Consider the following 20663-nt stretch of genomic DNA (forward strand, 5'->3'; position numbering starts at 1 on the left):
GTGCTTGCAAATGCACAATTGCCTTCTTGCTGCTCTGTCCACCCACGCTGCCTCTTTCCCGGCCCTGCACCTAATCCGTCGACATTTACTATTTTTGCTTAAGTGAGCTTAGTTTCGGTGAGCTGCTTCAGAAAAGAAATGGATGCTGTAGAAGATTCTGACACTTTCGGCTTGTCTTCTGCAAAGGCTCAGATGAGGGGCCGCTTTGGCTGGGGGCTCGTGCTGCTGCTCTCTGTGCTCGCCTACGGCTCCCACGCCCCCTTGATCGGCCTCTGCAAGGTGGACGGAAAGGTGCCCTTCAGCTCCTCCTCCGTGGTGGTTCTGGTCGAGCTGGCAAAGCTCTTTGTGTCTGCCGTGTTACTCCTAACACGGGACCGCAGCTCATTTTCCAGCAGGGGTGCCACCTCTGCGCGCTCGGTCCTCCCGTTCGCTGTGCCCGCTTCCCTTTACGCAATCAACAACAACCTGGTTGTCCACATGCAACACCACATGGACCCTGTGACCTTCCAGGTGCTGAGCAACCTCAAGATTGCTGCCACTGCCACCTTCTACAGCCTTCTCCTACGCCAGCGGTTGCCCATGCTCAAATGGCTGGCACTCTTCCTGCTGATGGTAGCCGGGGCGTGCCACGCCGGTGCCCTGCGCGGCCATCCCGGGGAAGTAGAGCCGGCGGTAAACACCCACCTGTACATCACGCCATGGGGAGCAGTCGCCGTCATTGTATACTGCTCGATATCTGGCCTGTCTGCTGTGTATACCGAGCGGGCTTTGAAGTCGCAGCCACTGTCCCTCAACCTGCAGAACCTGTTCCTGTACACGTTTGGGGTGGCTGTTAATTCCATCGTGCATGCAGCCAGCACCGCTGGGAGCAACTTCTTTGAGGGATACTCTGCCTGGGTGGTTCTGATAATTGCTACCCAAGCTCTGAATGGGTTACTGATGTCGTTTGTGATGAAGTACAACAACAACATCACCAGACTATTTATAATCTCTTGCTCCATGTTGGTTAATGTCACTCTCTCTGTCCTCTTGTTTAACCTCCAACTCACCCCTTTATGTTTTGTAGCAGTGGGGCTGATCTGCATCGCTATTCATCTTTACTATCGAGTTAGGTAATACTGACTGATCAGGTCGTGGTGTTTGGGTCCAGATTGTCTCCTCCCTGACTTACCACTGTTTTCTCTGATGTTTTATCAAATACCTTCTGTGTTAGGTTCTCTGACTCCAACCAGATTCAGTCTACCTCACCTGTTCATGTCAGTGCAGGGAGGGTGGGAATAGCAGGACAGTTGCTTATGGGATCTGGCTGATACATCCTCTAATGTCTTAAACTGAATACCGTAGAGGATACGTGTTGGGGAACCCAATCAAGTAGCTGGATTATTACCAGTTTTTAGTCAGTGTAGTAGAGGCTCTGCTGCTTCAGACTGTCTTTAAGGAGACCCCTGTGGAGCCAGAACGCTGGCTGTGTTTTCTGCGATCACAAAATTGAAGCAAGGGAAAACACTTTTTAAAGTTTTGTCTTTTTAATAATTACTGGACAGCAAAACAGCATCCGTCCTCCCAGAAATAGGCCTTTGAGCCGACTTCAACCCCATTTACCTGTCTTTGCTCTCTATCCCAATCCGTTTACCCAATAACGGGAATCGATCTCAATCTGGAAACGTCTCATTCCCGGCTTCTACGGTCTTTCAAGGTGAGGGAGCCCCAGATTTCTGTTGCCCTTTGTGTGGAGAAAGTGCTTCCGGATTTCCCCCTTGAACAGCCAGAGTCCAACTTCAATCCTGTCCTTTTTCAATAATTATTTTCTTGTGTTAACCTCAAATCTCATTTTCTAGGAAAAGGGGCTTTCCAATTTCCCATTCACAAGCTCTGGAAGTTCAGGTGTTACTGACTTTTTTTCTCAGTTCCAACACCGAGCACTGCCTTTCCCCTGGGCCTCACTCCTTGATGGGTTGGGTGCCTCCTTCGCCCATCTCATGGCAAAATAACCTCTTGGTTGGTTACTTCCTGGACAAACGCTCGTGTCTCACACCAGCTTCCCCGTGATCCTGCTTGTATCAGATTATCAAAAGGCTGCTGGCACCCATAAATCCATTGTCCCTCAAGATAAAAGTCAAGAAAATTGACTAAAACAAAGTCTTTCTCTTTTATTTTTAAGGTGCTAACTGACTGGGGCATTTTCCAGCAGTTTTTAATATTACTCAGAGATAATTCCAACTCACAGGCTCTATGTTGTTGTTAGATGCAGACACCATGAGTTGTGAGGATAACACTTCAAAATTTAAGTGCATCTGGAATGAATGATCTCGCCACGTTTACATATTATCGATGAACTTGCTCAAAGATTCCTTAATTCATCATGTACTATTTTGCAATGGCAATATATAAGCATGGAAATGCTGTGCACATAATGTCGCATTGTATTAGCGAGCATTAGAAATATGGAGAAAAATGTACGTTCCTTTTCCAAATAGAAAATCGTTCTTTTAGAAGCTGTTTCAATGTTCAGGGTTAAGTGCCTGCTTTAACCCTTTAATGGCTGTGGTAGCAGCTGCTTTATCCTTTGAAAGGCAGCAGCACTGGATGGCAAGGCCTTTTTAAAGGCTTCAGAAGTGGCTTCACATACCCAAAAGGCAACAATGTACATGTATTGCCGAATGCCATACACCTAATTTCCTCGTTCGCGCGCTGGAAATTTAGAATTGTAGGTCGCTGAGATGATGCGTTCGGACACCCCCTTTCATGTCAGGGGTCAGGGTAGTTGTATTCAAATGCCACTCGCGTTACAGTGACATGGCACCTCCTCTTGTCTGATCAACTGAAGGGATTCTGCACTTTCCAAACAGACCCCCTCAAGGCGGGAAGCTGATATTGGCAGCTTTGCGCTTGGAATGAGCTGCAGGACAGTTTCTGTGGGAGGAATTCACACCTCTGCTCCCCTGGAGGGAGTTGTGGGGCTGAGAAAACTGTACTCCTTGTCTGCTCACAATACGGTAGCACAGTGGTTAGCACCGTTGCTTCGCCGTCCCAGGTTTGATTCCCGGCTTGCATCACTGTCTGTGCGGAGTCTGCACAGTCTCCCCTTGTCTGTGTAGATTTCCTCCGGGTGCTCTGATTTCCTCCCACAAGTCCCGAAAGACGTGCAGATTAGGTGAATTGGACATTCTGAATTCTCCCTCCCTGTACCCGAACAGGCACCGGAATGTGGCGACTCGGGGATTTTCACAGTAACTTCATTGCAGCGTTAATGTAAACCTACTTGTGACAATAAAGATTATTATTATTAAATACAGGATTTGGGAATGACGGATGACTAAAGCTGAAAGCATTGCATTTCACAGCCCTTAAAAACCCTGTGCCTTTCCTCCAGAATTCACTAAAACCAATACTCGGGGGCATTTATTTTTAATTTTTACGTATTTTATATGGGTTTTCTGGACACCCGTTTCAGGTTTCTCATAAACTTTGCAGGTTTTAATTTTTTGTTTGTGGTCCAGATGTTGTAGGAATTGGAGTTTACAGCCTAAATGGTGAATTCTAAATTGGGGAGTGTGCTATTCATTTAATAGAGATTCCCTTTCCTTTCTTATACCCTTCTCTTTTCTCCAACACTGCTGTGCTTGAAAAGAGGGGCAAATATTTGTTTATCGGCTGAAGACAAAAGCGTTAAAAGTTTTGTTTTGATTCTGGCCCCTAAGAGGAGGAGGCTCCCATTAGGCAACCACAATGAATTAATATAAGTATATGTATTTAATTACGTGTTCCACATTGCTTATACTAAATCCTAGCTCGACCGGGAGATGAGAACAAATGTCTTTCGTTACAGGTGAAAGGGAAGATAGATTGGACTGCCCCACCCCTAGATGACAGCACGGTGGCACAATGGTTAGCACTGCTGCCTCACAGCGCCAGGAACCCGGGTTCAATTCCGGCCTTGGGTCACTGTGTGGAGTTTGTACTTTCTCCCCGTGTCCGCATGGAGTTTCCTCCGGATGCTCTGGTTTCCTTCCACAGTCCAAAGGTGTGCAAGTTAGGGGATTAGCCCATGCTAAAGTGTCTCACAGTGTCCGGGGATGTGTAGATTAGGTGAGGTTGCTGGGAGTGGTGCTGCTTCAGAGGGTCGGTGCAGACATGATGGGCTGAATGGCCTCCTTCTGTACTCTAAGAATTATATAATTCCATCCCATGGCCTGAATTGCGTACCATTATTATTGTAGACGGGAATGTTGGATGAATTCATGCCTTGTCATCAATCCAATTGGTTTGGGTACCGAAAGGGGCATCTCATTAGCTTCACATCCTAACCTAACTGCTTTGAAAATATACCCTTGAGAACACTGGCTTTCCGTAGCTGCGAATTCAAGACCGCACTGCCCTAGAATTTCCTGATGACTTGTACCAGTGAAATGTAGCGATGCTGATCTGGAAATTTGGGTCCAAGTGACTAGTACTTGAGGCTATGAAACGTGACTCGTGTTTGATAAGGGACCTCAACAGGGAACGTGAGGCCGAGACTGCGCATGGCTACGTTTTGTACACTGAGGGGCTCCACTCGGCTGAACTCAATGTAGCAGGAGATCGAGGTGCCATTTTTAAATGGGGTCCCAATCTCCGAAGCCCCCCCCCCCTCCCCCAAAGCCTCAATGTACTTTGGGAGGGTTCCCCGCATCCTCCCAACTCCCACAAGAGCACCCCAGCCCAATCACATTCATGCAAACAATTCCAGCTTGGCATACTGGCAGTGCCACCTTGGCAGTGCCAGGGTGCCACCCTGCCCAAATAGCATGCACCTTGGGGGGGTCTCTGATCCCCTGGGAGACCCCCACGCATGCCGTTCCGTCTGGTCCTCGTTTGTGGAGATCAGCATTGAGCGGCGCTCGCCAGAGGTAAAGGAGATTGACCCCATGCCTCGACTAAGTCAGGAATCTGCACATTGAAGTGAGACCAGCTGTCTTGCTTTGATATGCAGATTTGCTAAAAAGTTATACCGCCCACAATGGGCGGGACTCACATCGCAACATCTCGGGAGATCGCGTTTGATCTCACAAGGCCTTGCGAGCTGGGTAAACACCGGCGAGCTGCTTTAGGGGGGGCAGCATGGCCATTCGATCGAGCCCCTCGTCTTTATGCTGCATCTGAAGTTCCCCTGTTTTAAGCTACTTGTTCAAAGCCATGCCAAAAACAGCTGCTGAGTAAAATAGCCACATGTGAGGACACAACAAATAAACTGAATTTCTGCTGGTTCCCAATGGGCTGTAAATTTACTCTTTAAATGTTTAGGTTCATTTCCTCCAGGTTTTTTTTTTAAACACATTTTTCTCAGACCTGCAATAATTTTTGTACACTAAAAGAATGTCCTGCATGAAGACGATGCATCTTTTAAAATTTTTAGCACTCTTCTCAGCTTGTGCTGGTGAGATTCTTGAAAAATGGCGTGTGTGACTGGCTGACCGGACGTGGGAAATTAACGTAAATTCCAGCGCGGTTTGCCAGTAACACCGCTTCCACAAATTCATTGCTGTTCCGCAATTGGCTGGTCTGGGTTGGCACAGAAATCAGGATGATCTCTGATTTCCAACCCCACTCCCCACCTCCATCGTCTTATTCACGCAACCCCCCCAGTGACACAGTAGAAATCGATCAGGATAGTATCCAGCTGTTACGTATCTGGGTTTTTTGACCACAATTTATTGCCCAGTTACTTTAATTTAACAATATTTTTTTTTAAACTGGAAAAACGGAACATTCGCAGATGCAGATTGTCTTGCGGTGTTTTTTTTGTATTAAAATTTCAGTGAAAACAGGCAAATTTCCTTTTTCTAAGAAAAGGAATGGGCATTGGACTGTTTTTCTATTTTTTGAAAAGAACTGTAATTCTGCAAGAGTCTCTTCTATCGCCACAATATATACATAATCATTGTAAGTTATGTTAAATCTATTAAATATATTTTCTAAAACTATTTCTCAAGACTGGTTCCAATGTTGTTTCCGACACTTCCAGGCAGAGCATTCCAGATTCAAACCACCCATCGCGGGAAAAAGTTTTTCCTCACATCGCATTTGCTTTTCTTTTACCAATCGATTTAAATCTGTGCCCTCTCGTTCTTGATCCTTTTACGAGGGGGAACAGTTTCTCCCTATCTACTCTGTCCAGCCTCCTCGTGATTTCAAACATCTCTATCAAATCTCCTCTCGGCCTTCTTCTCTCCAAGGAGAACAGTCGCAACCTCTCCAATCTGTCCTCGTATCTGAAGTTTCTCATCCCTGGAACCATTCTTGTGGCTGGTTCCGTGACCAATTATAATAAAGGCTTGCACGAGGACTGACTAGGAAATTAAATTAGAGGGGGAGAAATTCGATGTCAAATCAGATGCAAAAAGAGAGATTGACTTCAAAGAATCAAAAGAGAAAATATTCAAAATTAATAAATTTTACAATTAATGCCCGAAGGAATGACACTTGTATTAGTCCATTTTCAATGCCAGATTAAATAACAGAATTAAAAGGGGTTCATCACTGGAATGAGCAAGACATAACTTTCTTTGTCGGGTTTAGCGTGTGTCTATAATGGATGCTTAAACCAGCTCAATTATGCGACAAAGGCAGTGTGCCATTTTCAAAACCCCAACATCCGAACCTGTAAAACAGGCATGACATTGTGGGGTGTTCGAGTTTAACCTTAGGTCTGCCCTGGCCTGAGGTTGTTGTACCATTTGTGCTTCGAGAATATGAGTACCATCAGCCTCACCATCAATTCCCTCTGTCGGGATAATCTGAGCCTATATGTGCTGAATAAGATGTTTGCAATTCAGACACTGTACCTGGAGAGTAAAAATCAAGGCCTCTCCTACTATCAGTGATGGATTTCTACAAATCAAAGCCCTTAAATTATGAAAGCCATCATTCCTTCATTGTTTAGAGGTCCCCAAAGCAACAAGGTTGACTCATAACTACAGAAAACCACAACAAAGGGCACATCACTATATTCTCAGGATACAAGAGATGGGCAACAGTGTCCACATTAATTTTAATAATAGACTCAAGATTCTCAGGATATAAATAAGGTAAACATCAGTCCCTTCAATATAGTCACAACAAGAAGGTATAAGTTCCAAAGAAGATTCTTTTTTTTAAATCAATTTAAGTGTATCCAATTCATTTTTTCCAATTAAGGAGCAATTTTGCGCAGCCAATCCACCTATCTTGCACATCTTTTGGATTGTGGGGGCGAAACCCACGCAAACACGGGGAGAATGTGCAAACTCCACACGAACAGTGACCCAGAGCCGGGATCGAATCTGGGCCCTCAAAGAAGATTGATATTGAACTCAAAACATTTTCTCAGATTTCCTCTGACGCTGCCAGACCTGTTGAGAAGGTGCAAATCTCAAACTTAGGAGAGTGAAAAGATTTAACTGTGGACTGAGAATGGTGAATGTACAGAATGCTTCTCTTTTGATTCTGATTTGAATTTTCTCATCGCTGTCTCCCCAATGCTGGTGGAAACAAACTATTGCGATTCAACTTTTTGCGACCCTTTGTAATCTTGAAAACCCCGTCCGTGGTCACCGGTCAGCCCAGTTGACTTATCAATTGACCTATCTTGATGAGGAATTTCATCTTGATGTCAGTCTGCCGCCCCGTCCCTGCGGTGAGGAATCGCTCCTCGCTGCTTCGTCACCGAGAGCTGGTCGTGGAGCTCAGCAATTGCTGCAATGGAAGATGAAGCATGGTCACGGCACTGTAACAGGATTCAGCGTGCTTAAAGCTCAATGACAACCCATCCGCAGAGATCAAAGCTGTGATGCCCTGTTGACGCACTTGCACAATACCTCTTGTCACACTGCTAGTCATCATAGAATAGAATCAACACACTGCAGAAGGAGGCCATTTGGCCCCTTGAGTCTGCCCCGCCCCTCTGAAAGGGTACCCTACCTAGGGTCAGACCCCCACCCTCCCCTTAACCCAGTAACCCCACCTTACCTTTTGGACACAAAGGGGAAATTGTTTATTTGATCTGATTTATTGTCACGTGTATTGAGGTACAGTGAAAAGTATTGTTCTGCGTACAGTCCAGTCAGATCATTCCGTACATGGAAAAAGACATAGGACATGCATATAAACACAATGTGAATACATAGACACAGGCATCGGCTGAAGAATACGGAGTGTAGTACTGCTCAGCAGAGGAGATGTGTGAAGAGATCAGTTCTGTCCATAAGAGGGTCATTCAGGAATCTGGTAACAGCGGAGAAGAAGCTGTTTTTGAATCTGTTAGTGCGTGTTCTCAGACTTCTGTATCCCGTGCCCGATGGAAGAAGTTGGAAGAGAGAATAACCCGGTTGGGAAGGGTCTTTGATTATTCTGCCCACTTTCCCAAGGCAGCGGGAAATGTAGATGGAGTAAATGGATGGGGGTGGCGGTTTTGCGTGATGGGCTGGGTTGTGTTCACGACTCTCTGTAGTTTGTTACGTCTTGGGCCGAGCAGTTGCCATACCAGGCTGTGATGCTGCCAGATAGGTTACTTTCTATGGTACATCTGTAAAAATTGGCAAGAGCCAGAATTTCCACCTAATCGGCACATTTTTGGACTGTGAGAGCAAACTGGAGCACCTGGAGGATACCCACGCAGGCACAGGGAACAGAACAGAGAACATACAGTGCAGAAGGAGGCCATTCTGCCCATCGAGCCTGCACCGACCCACTTAAGCCCCATCCCCATAACCCAATAACCCCTCCTAACCTTTTTTGGTCACTAAGGGCAATTTAGCATGGCCAATTCACCTAACCTGCACGTCTTTGGACTGTGGGAGGAAACCGGAGCACCTGGAGGAAACCCACACTGACACGGGAGGAATGTGCAGACTCCGCACAGACAGTGACCCAGCAAGGAATCAAACTTGGGACCCTGGCGCTGTGAGGCAGCAGTGCTAACCACTGTTCCACCCTATCCTGGGCAGCTGTTGATACTCACTGCACCGACTAATTTACAAGGCTTTAATGCAACCTGATATACTACAAACAATGAAACTACATTCTGTGAGCACCTTAGGATATCCCAAAACACTTTGCATCCAATGACATTCCGGAAGTTGTTGGCAGGACAATTAACATCTTAGGAGATGCAGCTAGTTAAGAAAATTAATGGTGGGATTTCACAGACCAGGGTTCAATTTTGAAGCATTCGGAGAATTACAAATTAATCTCCATGTTTCTGGGTTAATTGAGACTCGCCTATTCCTGATTGCTGTCACTGCTGAAAAATGCACGTGTGAGACAGAATTAGGATTGGCAGTGGTTCTCCCTCTCATACCCCATTAAACAAGCTTCCCTGCTCAGGTGGAACTTTGCAATGGCCACTTGGGTGAAGCAAATGGAGATAATAATCGTCTCCCTTTTCAGGATCTCTGTTTTGGTGGTAATAGACTGTCCGAATGATGACCATTAATGATGATATAGACATCCAGTCACCCCACACATTTTTCTCACTCCAGCCTATTCACACCAGCCTTCCTGACACCAACCCTGCACATTCCAAACCCTATCTGTATCAATCACTTACTCTCCTTTAAATGTTGCTTGTCTAATTCCAGTTGCTGTTTCTGGGCAGCGAGATACACTGCATCCTGTATTGCATCCTGCAGCAATTTGCGATATCGCTTCTCCAGTGCAGTCAGTTGCAGCCGAGAGGCCTCGCGAAATTCACGAAGAACCTTTGAGACGGAGATAAAAAGAGGATTCCTTCTTCCATAAATAATTAAAGTTGTTCTGGGTTCAAGATTCATCACTAAACATAAGGTGCTCCATTGAATCTTGGCTGGGTTATTTCAACTAGGAATAGCGAGGAGCACAGGGCGGCTAACAGGCACACCAGCTAGAAACTCTGCCTACTTTACACATCAAAGTTTCCTAGAATGTTTTACAGTGCAGAAGGAGGCCATTCAGCCCATCGAGTCTGCACCGGCTCTTCGAAAGAGCACCCGACCCAAGGTCAACACCTCCACCCTATCCCCATAACCCAGTAACCCCACCCAACACTAAGGGCAATTTTGGACACTAAGGGCAATTTATCATGGCCAATCCACCTAACCTGCACATCTTTGGACTGTGGGAGGAAACCGGAGCACCCGGAGGAAGCCCACGCAGACACGGGGAGGATGTGCAGACTCCACACAGACAGTGACCCAAGCCGGAATTGAACCTGGGACCCTGGAGCTGTGAAGCGATTGTGCTATCCACAATGCTACCGGCATTCCAGGCATGACACAATCCTGCCTGGAACTGGGGGAGATGAAAAAAAGAGACGCTTTTCATCTTGCACTCAACAGGGCGGCACAGTAGCACAGAGGTTAGCACTGTTGCTTCACAACACCAGGGACCCGGATTTGATTCCTGACTTGGGTCACTGTGCGGCGTCTGCACCTTCTCCCCGTGTCTGCATGGGTTTCCTCCGGGTGCTCAGGTTTCCTCCCACAAGTCCTGAAAGACGTGCTTGTTAGGTGAATTGGACATTCTGAATTCTCCCTCAGTGTACCCAAAGAATGCTGGAATATAGGGACTAGGGGATTCCCACAGTAACTTCATCGCAGTGTTAATCTAAGCCTACTTATGCCATTAATAAAGATTATTATTATTTGGACAGGCACAAGAATACCAAATTTCAAAGGGGACACCAAATTATATTGCATGAGAAAAGAGGTGATTGGTTAGCAAGTTGACTCTGATTAGTCAAGTCATTGCCATGGGGAATGCACTGGGGAACTATTGTCCCTACCCTTAATCCAAATAAGGCACAATCCTGGACATGTCCCTTTTGCCTGCAGGGGACTGGCCCTTGAGTATGATTATATGTAGCTTCCAGTCAGCCTAAGTGAGTCACGTTGTGAGCCTGAGTGATCAGCTACATATATTAATTTGCAGGACGTAAAGCTTCAGCAGCAAGTCTCTTTTTTTCAGCCATACTGAAGCTCCGTAATTCCAAATGACTATTTAATCAGCATTCCCTTCCCTGTCTGCATCAGCACCCGGGAAATGGTTGATCTTGCCTCCGAGCAATAGTGTTAAATGGATGACATTTGGCAGCTCTTTTCCTGATGGCATAAAAATTGGGGGCAAATCTGAAATGAGTCAAGATTCACACCTATTTATTCGCCACTAATATCCTCCTGCTTCTACTCCTTCAGTAACCAAGGGAGGTCTGAGAGCCTCAGTCTCTGAGCAGCTCCCTGCAATATACTTTATACAGATTTGCATAGTATTACACATAACACAGGTCTAAGTCATCCAGCCCAACTGGTCCATCCAGTGTTTATGCTACACGGGAGCCTCCTCCCACACCTCTTCATCCCTAGCATCACAGCCTGGTATGGCAACTGCTCGACCCAGGGCTGCATCACAGCCTGTTATGGCAACTGCTCGACCCAGGGCTGCATCACAGCCTGGTATGGCAACTGCTCGGCCCAGGGCTGCATCACAGCCTGGTATGGCAACTGCTCGACCCAGGACTGCATCACAGCCTGGTATGGCAACTGCTCGACCCAGGGCTGCATCACAGCCTAGTATGGCAACTGCTCGGCCCAGGGCTGCATCACAGCCTGGTATGGCAACTGCTCGACCCAGGGCTGCATCACAGCCTGGTATGGCAACTGCTCGACCCAGGGCTGCATCACAGCCTGGTATGGCAACTGCTCGGCCCAGGACTGCAAGAAACTTCAGAGAGTCGTGAACACCGCCCAGTCTATCACACAAACCTGCCTCCCATCCATGGACTCCATCTACACCTCCCGCTGCCTGGGGAAAGCGGGCAGCATAATCAAAGACCCCTCCCACCCGGCTTACTCACTCTTCCAACTTCTTCCATCGGGCAGGAGATACAGAAGTTTGAGAACACGCACGAACAGACTCAAAAACAGCTTCTTCCCCGCTGTTACCAGACTCCTAAATGACCCTCTTATGGACTGACCTCATTAACACTACACCCTGTATGCTTCAACCGATGCCGGTGCTTATGTAGTGACATTGTATACCTGTGTTGCCCTATTATGTATTTTCTTTTATTCCCTTTTCTTCCCATGTACTGAATGATCTGTTGAGCTGCTCGCAGGAAAATACTTTTCACTGTACCTCGGTGGCAATAAACAAATCCAATCCAATAGTGGCGTTAACTATTTATCCGGCCCTCATGTATTTGTCTAGATTTCCCTTCAAAGCAACTTCTCAAATTCTATTCCTGTTTTAAATGCTGACCTGGAGAGCCTTGAGTTTCTGATTCTCCAGCTCAGTTTTGTAGTTCTGATGCATGCTCTGCAAATCTTTCTCGGCCTCCTTCTTCTCCCTCCTGAGAGCCACCAGTTGTAAGACCACCACCTCGCGTTCCCTCCTCAGTCTCGCAGTCCCATCGGCTGTCACTGTGCTGCCAGCCTGCAAAAGAGTTCAGCAAATATTCTCAGCCCAGGTACGTGGAAAGGGAAGGGAAAGGGAAAAGGAAAGGGAAAAGGAAAGGGAAAGGGAAGCTGGGCCCACTCCAGGTCCCTCCCCGCAGTGAGCCATTCGCAACCGTCACTACCACGGGCAAGGAGTTACGATACTGGATTATAACAAAAATAATTTGCATTCATATAGCGCCTGCGTGCATCACAGGAGCGCAATCAGGCAAAGGTGGATACTGAGCCGAAGGAGGAGACATGAAGACAGGGAACCAAGAGATTCTATGGTTTTCCCAGACCGGGACTCGGTACGAGTTTGGATTCAGGCAGTGGAATATTGGGAAGCACATGGGGGGGGGGGGGGGGGGGGGGGGCAGCCAGGACAGTGTTGGAATATTGCACGAGCAATCCAAAGTCATTAACTAGCAGTCCCGTGTGCAATCAGTGACAATTGCACTTCAGAACCTGGCCTTTCCCGAGCTGGTCATTCCGGAAAAGGACCCGGAAAAGCTGGATTGTTGTAAAATTCCAACTAGTTCACTCAGATCATTCCAGCAGGGAAAGCTGCCAGCCCTGACTGGCCTGGAGGTGACCCCAGTCCCAGCCCATATGGGTTGGCTGTTAAGTCCCCGCTTGGTAGGACTTCCGGTGATGGCCTGTAGGAGGAGGTCGTGCACTAGGTAGCTCCCGCCAGGGTACCTGATTTTTGGCCCTTTTTGCCTGGTTCCCGGGCCTTTTCCTGGACAAAATCTTTCCATAAGGAAGTACAGGGGTCGTAGTTTGGACGTATGCCAAAAAAGACTAAAACTAAAAGGTCTGTGGGTGGAAATTCTTCAACCGACTCAGAGGCTTCACCCAGAGGCTCCAGCAGAGAAGATGGGGACGGCGGCTCCTGTGGTTATGCCATCCTGCTTATGGCAGATATGCTAACTGGGGTACTAGCTACTGAATTTGAAAAGCATTTTGAGAGGCAATGGAGAGTGATGTTCAATACTCTCCATAAATTGATTGGGGAGGTGTTGGGCCCTGTCCATGAAAGGTTAGAGAGGACTTCGGAGGCTGTGAATGATCATGGTGAGGTGTTGAAGGGGGTGGAGGCGGCTTTGTCGAGGTACAGTGACAGGTGGTGGCGGGGAAGAATAAGAATCATAGAATCCCTACAGTGCAGAAGGAGGCCATTCAGCCCATCAAGTCTGCACCGACCCTCTGAAAGAGCACTCCACCCATGCCCACTCCCCCGCCCAATCCCAACAACCCCTTAGCGTAACCTACACATCTTTGGACACGAAGGGGCAATTTAACGTGGCCAATCCACCTCACCTGCACATCTTTCGACTGTGGGAGGGAACCAGAGGACCCGGAAGAAATCCACGCAGACACGGAGGAACGTGCAAACTCCACACAGACAGTGACCCAAGGTCGGAATTGAACCCGGGTCCCTGGAGCTCTGAGGCATCAGTGCTAACCACCGAGTTGGCCTAAATCTGAGGGCGAAAGTGGATGACCTGAAAAATGGTCCGAGGAGACAAAACCTCAGCGTGGTGGGGTTGTCGGAAGGTGTGGCGATCCAGATTCCAAATGGGTACTTCTCGCAGATATTAGGTAAGATGGTGGGGAAGTCTGTACTGGCGTCCCCTCCAGAATTGGACAGGGCCTATCGAACACTCCGGCAGAAAGCTCAGGCGAATGAGCCACCATGGAGGTGATAGCCAGACTCTGCAGCTTCCAGGGGAAGGAGCGGGTCCCGATGTGGGTCAGGGAGAATCTTGATGGGAAGGAAGCCACGTCAGGATATAACAGTGTGGAGCGGGCAAAGAAGCGGACGCCCTTTAATAAGGCCAAAGCGGCGTTGTACAAGAGTGGAGTGAGGTTTGGGGGGATGTACCCGGCGAGGCCGCGTGTTACACTCGCGTCAAGGGACCATTTCTTCAATACTTCGCAGGAGGCTTTTCTTACAGAGCACGGGTGGGGGTAGAGTTAAACGAGCTGTGTGTGGACTTGTTACGGTTGTTAATGGGAGGGGGTTTTGGGGGTATTTTGTATATATTTGTTGCTATTTCTTTGTTCTTAGGTTGGGATGGGTTGTTTTGCGTAAGTTGTACAGTGCGGCGGGTGAGAGGCTTTACGGTGGGGGGTGGGAGGTTAACCTTTGCGGGATATTGTTTCAGGTGGTATTTCTCTCTTCTTTGGAAATATGGGCCTCCCGGTGGGATATTTCTCTTGGGATGTTGAATTTTGTTGTATTTTTGTCGCTGGGACAGGAGGGGGTGTTTCATTCTCTTTTCTTGGCCCTCGGTAGGCGCTACCTCTCCAGCAGTAAGTGTTTAGCTAGTGAATGAGGTGGGGGGAGGGGCTTTGCCCTCTTGGACCTGTGTTCTGCAGTTCAATGAGCCGAGCGTTTTTGTTTTGATGGAGTTGGTTAGCAGAGGGTATTATTCTTTGGAATGTAATATGGATGTTTGGGTGGGGTTTCGTTCAGGGGGGAGGGTTTGTTTTCCTGACGGTGACTGTGGGGTTTTCTTTGTTTCATATTTTGGGTGGGTTTGGTGGCCATTTTGGGGGGTCTTGGGCCCACATCCTCTGGCTGGGCACTTGATAGTCCTTTACGGTGGAAATGGCTGACTCTGGGTTGGGCAGGGTGGGAGACCCCCGATTCGGTTGGTCACCTGGAGCGTTGGATTGGGCGGGCCCAGTAAAACGGTCGAGAGTTTTCCCTCACCGAACGAATGTGAGGGCTGATGTGGTGCTTTTACAGGAGACTCATCTGTGGGTGAGGGAGCAGACCAGGCTGCGGAAGGGGTGGGTGAGGGAGCAGACCAGGCTGCGGAAGGGGTGGGTGAGGGAGCAGACCAGGCTGTGGAAGGGGTGGGTGAGGGAGCAGACCAGGCTGCGGAAGGGGTGGGTGAGGGAGCAGACCAGGCTGCGGAAGGGGTGGGTGAGGGAGCAGACCAGGCTGTGGAAGGGGTGGGTGAGGGAGCAGACCAGGCTGAGGAAGGGGTGGGTGAGGGAGCAGACCAGGCTGCGGAAGGGGTGGGTGAGGGAGCAGACCAGGCTGCGGAAGGGGTGGGTGAGGGAGCAGACCAGGCTGCGGAAGGGGTGGGTGAGGGAGCAGACCAGGCTGTGGAAGGGGTGGGTGAGGGAGCAGACAGGCTGCGGAAGGGGGGGGTGAGGGGGCAGACCAGGCTGAGGAAGGGGTGGGTGAGGGAGCAGACAGGCTGCGGAAGGGGTGGGTGAGGGGGCAGACCAGGCTGAGGAAGGGGTGGGTGGGGGAGCAGACAGGCTGCGGAAGGGGTGGGTGAGGGAGCAGACCAGGCTGCGGAAGGGGTGGGTGAGGGAGCAGACCATGCTGTGGAAGGGGTGGGTGAGGGAGCAGACCAGGCTGCGGAAGGGGTGGGTGAGGGGGCAGACCAGGCTGAGGAAGGGGTGGGTGAGGGAGCAGACCAGGCTGCGGAAGGGGTGGGTGAGGGGGCAGACCAGGCTGCGGAAGGGGTGGGTGAGGGAGCAGACCAGGCTGCGGAAGGGGTGGGTGAGGGGGCAGACCAGGCTGAGGAAGGGGTGGGTGAGGGAGCAGACAGGCTGCGGAAGGGGTGGGTGAGGGAGCAGACCAGGCTGCGGAAGGGGTGGGTGAGGGGGCAGACCAGGCTGTGGAAGGGGTGGGTGAGGGAGCAGACAGGCTGCGGAAGGGGTGGGTGAGGGAGCAGACCAGGCTGCGGAAGGGGTGGGTGAGGGGGCAGACCAGGCTGCGGAAGGGGTGGGTGAGGGAGCAGACCAGGCTGAGGAAGGGGTGGGTGAGGGGGCAGACCAGGCTGAGGAAGGGGTGGGTGAGGGAGCAGACCATGCTGAGGAAGGGGTGGGTGAGGGAGCAGACCAGGCTGCGGAAGGGGTGGGTGAGGGAGCAGACCAGGCTGCGGAAGGGGTGGGTGAGGGAGCAGACCAGGCTGCGGAAGGGGTGGGTGAGGGGGCTCTTTCACTTGGGCTTCTACGGTAGGGCTCCGGGGGGGGGGGGGGGGGGGGTAAGGAATTCTTGTTCTTCTCCCCGCTACATAGGGTGTATTTAGGATTTACCTTTTTTCTGGTGGGTAGATCTCTTCTCCCTTGGGGGAGGAGGGCAGAATACTCGGCCATTGAGATCTCGGATCACGCCCCACATCTGGTGGATTTGGTTCTTGAATGGGGCCCCGCTCAGCGCCCATTGTGGAGTTTAGATGTGGGGTTATTGGCGGATTTGGGATTCTGAGGGTGCCTGGCTAAGTCCATTGGTGAGTGTTTGGAATTAAATCGGAATGATTCTATTCCGTCCTCCACGCTTTGGAAAGCCTTGAAGCGGTGATTAGAGGAGAGATTAGATTGTACAAGGTGCATATGGAGAGGGAGGTAAGGGTGGAATGGCAGAGGTTGGTAGATGGTATCTGTGAGGTGGATCGCAGATACCCCTGCGACCCTACCCCGGAGCTGCTGGTGAGCAGGAATAAGCTGCAGATTGTTGTCTATGGGGAGGGTGGTGAGACAGTCGTGGTGGTCGAGGAGGGTCTTTATGAGTGTGGGGAGAAGGCCAGCTGTCTGTTAGCTCATCAGCTGAGGAGGCAGGCGACCTCCCGGGAGATAATTGAGGTTAGGGGCGAGTGGTAGTTTGGTTAACGCTGCATTTGAGGCATTTTACAAGAATCTTTATAGGTCGGAGTCCTATACTCGGGGGTTGGAGTGGGGTGGACATTTTTAAATGGGCTGGAGTTTTCGGTGACGGGGGAAGAGAGACGGGAAGAGTTGCAGGCCCCATTAGGCCCCAAGGAGATTTTGGTCGGTATTGGGCAGGTGCAAACGAGTCAAGTGCCTGGGCCTGATGGGGTTCCAGTGGAATTCTATAAGAAGTTTGGGATCAGTTTGTCCCCCTTGCTGGTAGATATGTTAACGTCTCCTTGTCCCGGAAATGCCTGCTACATTCTCAAAGGCCTCTATTTCCCTTCTGTTGAAGAAGGATAAGGACCCAACGGAGTGGGGACCATACCAGCCTATCTCGCTGTTACATGTGGACGCCAAGATACTGGCTACGGTGTTGCTGGTAAGGCTGGAGACCTGCCTCCCTGAGGAGATTCCGGAGGATCAGAAAGGCTTTACCAAGGTCGGCAATTGTCCGCCAATATTCAGAGGCTGTTGAATGTTGTTCTCTCCCCATCCGAGGATCCCGAGCGGACGGTGATTGTGTCTCCAGCTTCTGGGAAGGCATTCGACAGGGTGGAGTGGAGGAGGGGCATTTTGGAAGTTCTGGAGAGGTTCTGTCGAGGGCCAATGATGATTTCATGGGTACGGTTGTTGTCTGGGGCCCCCTGGCTACTGAGATTGGACACCACATTCGGGGTGTGGGAAGGGAAGGGGCTGGAGGGATTTGGGGGTTGGTTAGTACAGGCACAGTTTGCCAGCTTGGAGGAATTGTCCCAGTATTTATGGGCAAATTCAGTTTGAGGATTCAGACTTGGCGGATGGGGTGAAGGCAAAGTGGGAGAGGGAGCTGGGACCTATAGTGAATGATGAGGTGTGGAGTGAGTCCCTTCACAGGGTAAACTCCATGTCTTCATGTGCACGGCTTGGTTTAATCCAGCTTCAGGTGGTGCATAGGGTCACCTGACCAAAACTAGGATGAGTGTTTTTTTAGCTCAGCCGGCTGGACAGCTGATTCGTGATGTGGAACGAGGCCAACAGCGCGGGTTCAATTCCCGAACCGGCTGAGGGTATTCATGAAAACCCCCGCCTTCTCAACCTTGCCCCTCGCCTGTGGTGTGGTGACCCTCAGGTTAAATCACCACCAGCCAGCTCCCCCCCACCCCTCAAAGGGGAAAGCAGCTGATAGTCATCTGGGACTCTGGCGACTTTAAGCGATTGACGGGGGGTTTTATGTTGGGTTTGTGTACCATCTGCTGTGGGTAATGTGAGTTTTGTTATAAATTTATTGTAAAATGGAAAACCTCTAATAAAAATATTTATTTTTAAAAGTTCCCGCTTGATAGTGTTCCAAGAGTGAATGAACACAAAATAATACGGCTGATCTGATTGGTTTATGAGCACTGGGATGCCCAGTTTTAGCGAGCATATCAACTCTGCGCTCTGTTAGTTTTAAAAAATTCAATTCTGGGTCTCGCTGACAAGATCATCGCCATTTGTTCCCCTCAGAGCCAGGTTTGTGGAACCACAGACTGCTCAGCCGTATAGGGGGGAGTCGGAAGAAGGAAAGAGCAGTGGAGATAGGGGATTCATTAGTTAGGGGGAAAGACAGGGATTTCTGTAGCCGTAGGTGTGACTCCAGCATGGTATGTTGCCTTCCTGGTGCCAGGGGCAAGGATGTCATGGAGCGGCTGCAGGACTTTCTTCTGGGAGAAGGTGATCAGCCGGAGGTTGTGGCCCATGTTGGAACAATGACTTAGGTAGGAAAGACGATGAGGTACTGAAAGCAGATTTTCAGGAGCTAGGAGGGAGATTGAAAAACAGGACCTCAAGGCGGATCTATCGAGGTGGGACAGTCTTCCCCTATCATTGGCAGGCCGGGCGCAGGTGGTTAAGATGAACATTTTGCTGCTGTGGGAGGTAGGGGAGGAAATTACAGGGGCTGTAATTCAAATTCTTCATTCCCCTCTGGCCACACGCGAGGAACCAGAGGACTGGTAAAAGCTAAGGTGGTTCCACTTTTCGAGAAGGGTGGTAGAGATAAGCCGGAGAATTACAGACCAGTGAGTCTCAGTGGTAGACAAACTGCTGGAGGAAATTCCGAAGGAGGAAATGAATCTCCGCTTGGAGAGACAAGGTTTGATCAGGGATAGTCAGCATGGCTCTGTCAGAGGGAGGTCACGCCTCACAAATCTGATTGAATTTTTCGAGTAGGTGATCAGGTGTATAGACGAGGGCAGTGTAGTTGATGTAGTTTCTATGGGTTCCAGCAAAGCCTTTGACAAGGTCCCACATGGGAGATTGATAAAGAAGGTAAAAGCCCATAGGATCCAGGGTAACTTGGCAAGTTGGATCCAAAACTGGCTTTGTGGTAGGAGACAGAGCGTGGTGGTAGAAGGCTGCTTGTGTTACTGGAGGCTGGTGTCCAGTGGTGTACCACAGGGATCAGTACTAGGTCTCGTATTGTTCGTAATATTTATGAATGATGTGGAGGAGACTATGGGGTGGATGAAAAGTAAGTTTGCAGATGGCATGAAGATTGGCTGGGTGGCCAATAGTGAGGAAAAAGGTCTTAGGTTGCAGGAAGCTGTAGACAGGTTGGTCAGACGGGCAGATCAATGGCAGATGGAATTTAACCCTGAAAAATATGAGGTGATGAACATTGGAAGGAGTAACAAGACAAGGGAGTATACAATGAATGACAGGACACTAGGAAGCTCAGAAATCTGCGGGTCCTTGTCCACAGATCCCTGAAGGTGGCAGAACAGGTTAATAGGGTAGTTAAGAAGCCACACGGGATACTTGCCTTTATCAGCTGTGGCATAGATTATAACAGCAGGGAGGTTACGTGGGAGCTGTACAAAACTTTGGTTAGGCCACAGCTGGAGTGCTGTTCTGGTCTGGTCGCCTCACTATAGGAAGGAGGTGATTTCACTGGAGAGGGTGCAGAGGGGAGTCACCAGGTTGCTGCCTGGGATGGAGAATTTGAGCTATGAAGATAGGCTGGGCTTGTTAGCTTTCGAGCAGAGAAGGCTGAGGGGGGGACCTGATTGAGGTGTATATGATTCTGAGAGATATGGACAGGGTGGATAGGAAGCAGCTGCTCCCCTTAGTTGAAGGGTCAATAATGAGAAGGCAGAATATTAAGGTGAGGGGCAGGAGATTTAGAGAGAGGATGTGAGGGAAACCTTTTCTCCCAGAGGGTGGTGGGAGTCTGGAATGCACTGCCTGGGAGGGTAGTAAGGGTGGGAAACCTCACAAACCTGATGAAGCACGTGGATGAGCATTTGAAATGTCATAGCATTCACGGCTATGGGTCAGGTGCTCGATGGGCCGCAGGGTCCCTTCTGTACTCTGTGTCTGTATGACTATGACATTGCGACCTGAATACTTAATCTGTAGAGTTCAACATTTTTTGTTTTATTCATTCTAAGGGTGTGAACTTCACTGGCTAGGCCAGCATTTATTGCCCATCCCTAATTGCCCTTGAAAAGATGGTGGTGAGTTGCCATCTTGAACCGCTGCATTCCCTGAGGTGTAGGTACACCCACTGTGCTGTTCGGGAGGGAGTTCCAGGAT

The 20663-nt window shown here is 49.5% G+C and overlaps 2 protein-coding genes across 7 annotated transcripts in view; one reads left to right on the forward strand and one right to left on the reverse strand.

Annotated features, from left to right (window-relative positions):
• The first annotated feature begins 100 nt into the window (after positions 1–100).
• Positions 101–2497, forward strand: slc35a4 (solute carrier family 35 member A4). The gene has a single exon (XM_038796266.1). The coding sequence runs from the start codon at positions 139–141 to the stop codon at positions 1114–1116; it is 978 nt and encodes a 325-aa protein (XP_038652194.1). The 5' UTR covers positions 101–138; the 3' UTR covers positions 1117–2497.
• A 2802-nt stretch (positions 2498–5299) lies between these two features.
• Positions 5300–20663, reverse strand: part of LOC119965457 (chromosome-associated kinesin KIF4A) — a 134218-nt gene continuing 118854 nt past the window's right edge. For 5 of the 6 annotated variants that reach the window (XM_038796256.1, XM_038796260.1, XM_038796258.1 and 2 more), the window contains 3 exons: positions 12250–12423; positions 9566–9716; positions 5300–7713 (listed from right to left, as the gene is read on the reverse strand). In XM_038796256.1, coding sequence (XP_038652184.1) covers positions 7631–7713; positions 9566–9716; positions 12250–12423 — 408 coding nt within the window. In that variant the 3' untranslated portion in view covers positions 5300–7630. Of the gene's footprint in view, positions 7714–9565; positions 9745–12249; positions 12424–20663 lie in introns of those variants that run through there. The other variant, XM_038796257.1, reaches the window with a different exon arrangement.

The sequence above is a fragment of the Scyliorhinus canicula genome, chromosome 4 (assembly GCF_902713615.1).
Source record: "Scyliorhinus canicula chromosome 4, sScyCan1.1, whole genome shotgun sequence".
Lineage (NCBI taxonomy): Eukaryota > Metazoa > Chordata > Chondrichthyes > Carcharhiniformes > Scyliorhinidae > Scyliorhinus > Scyliorhinus canicula.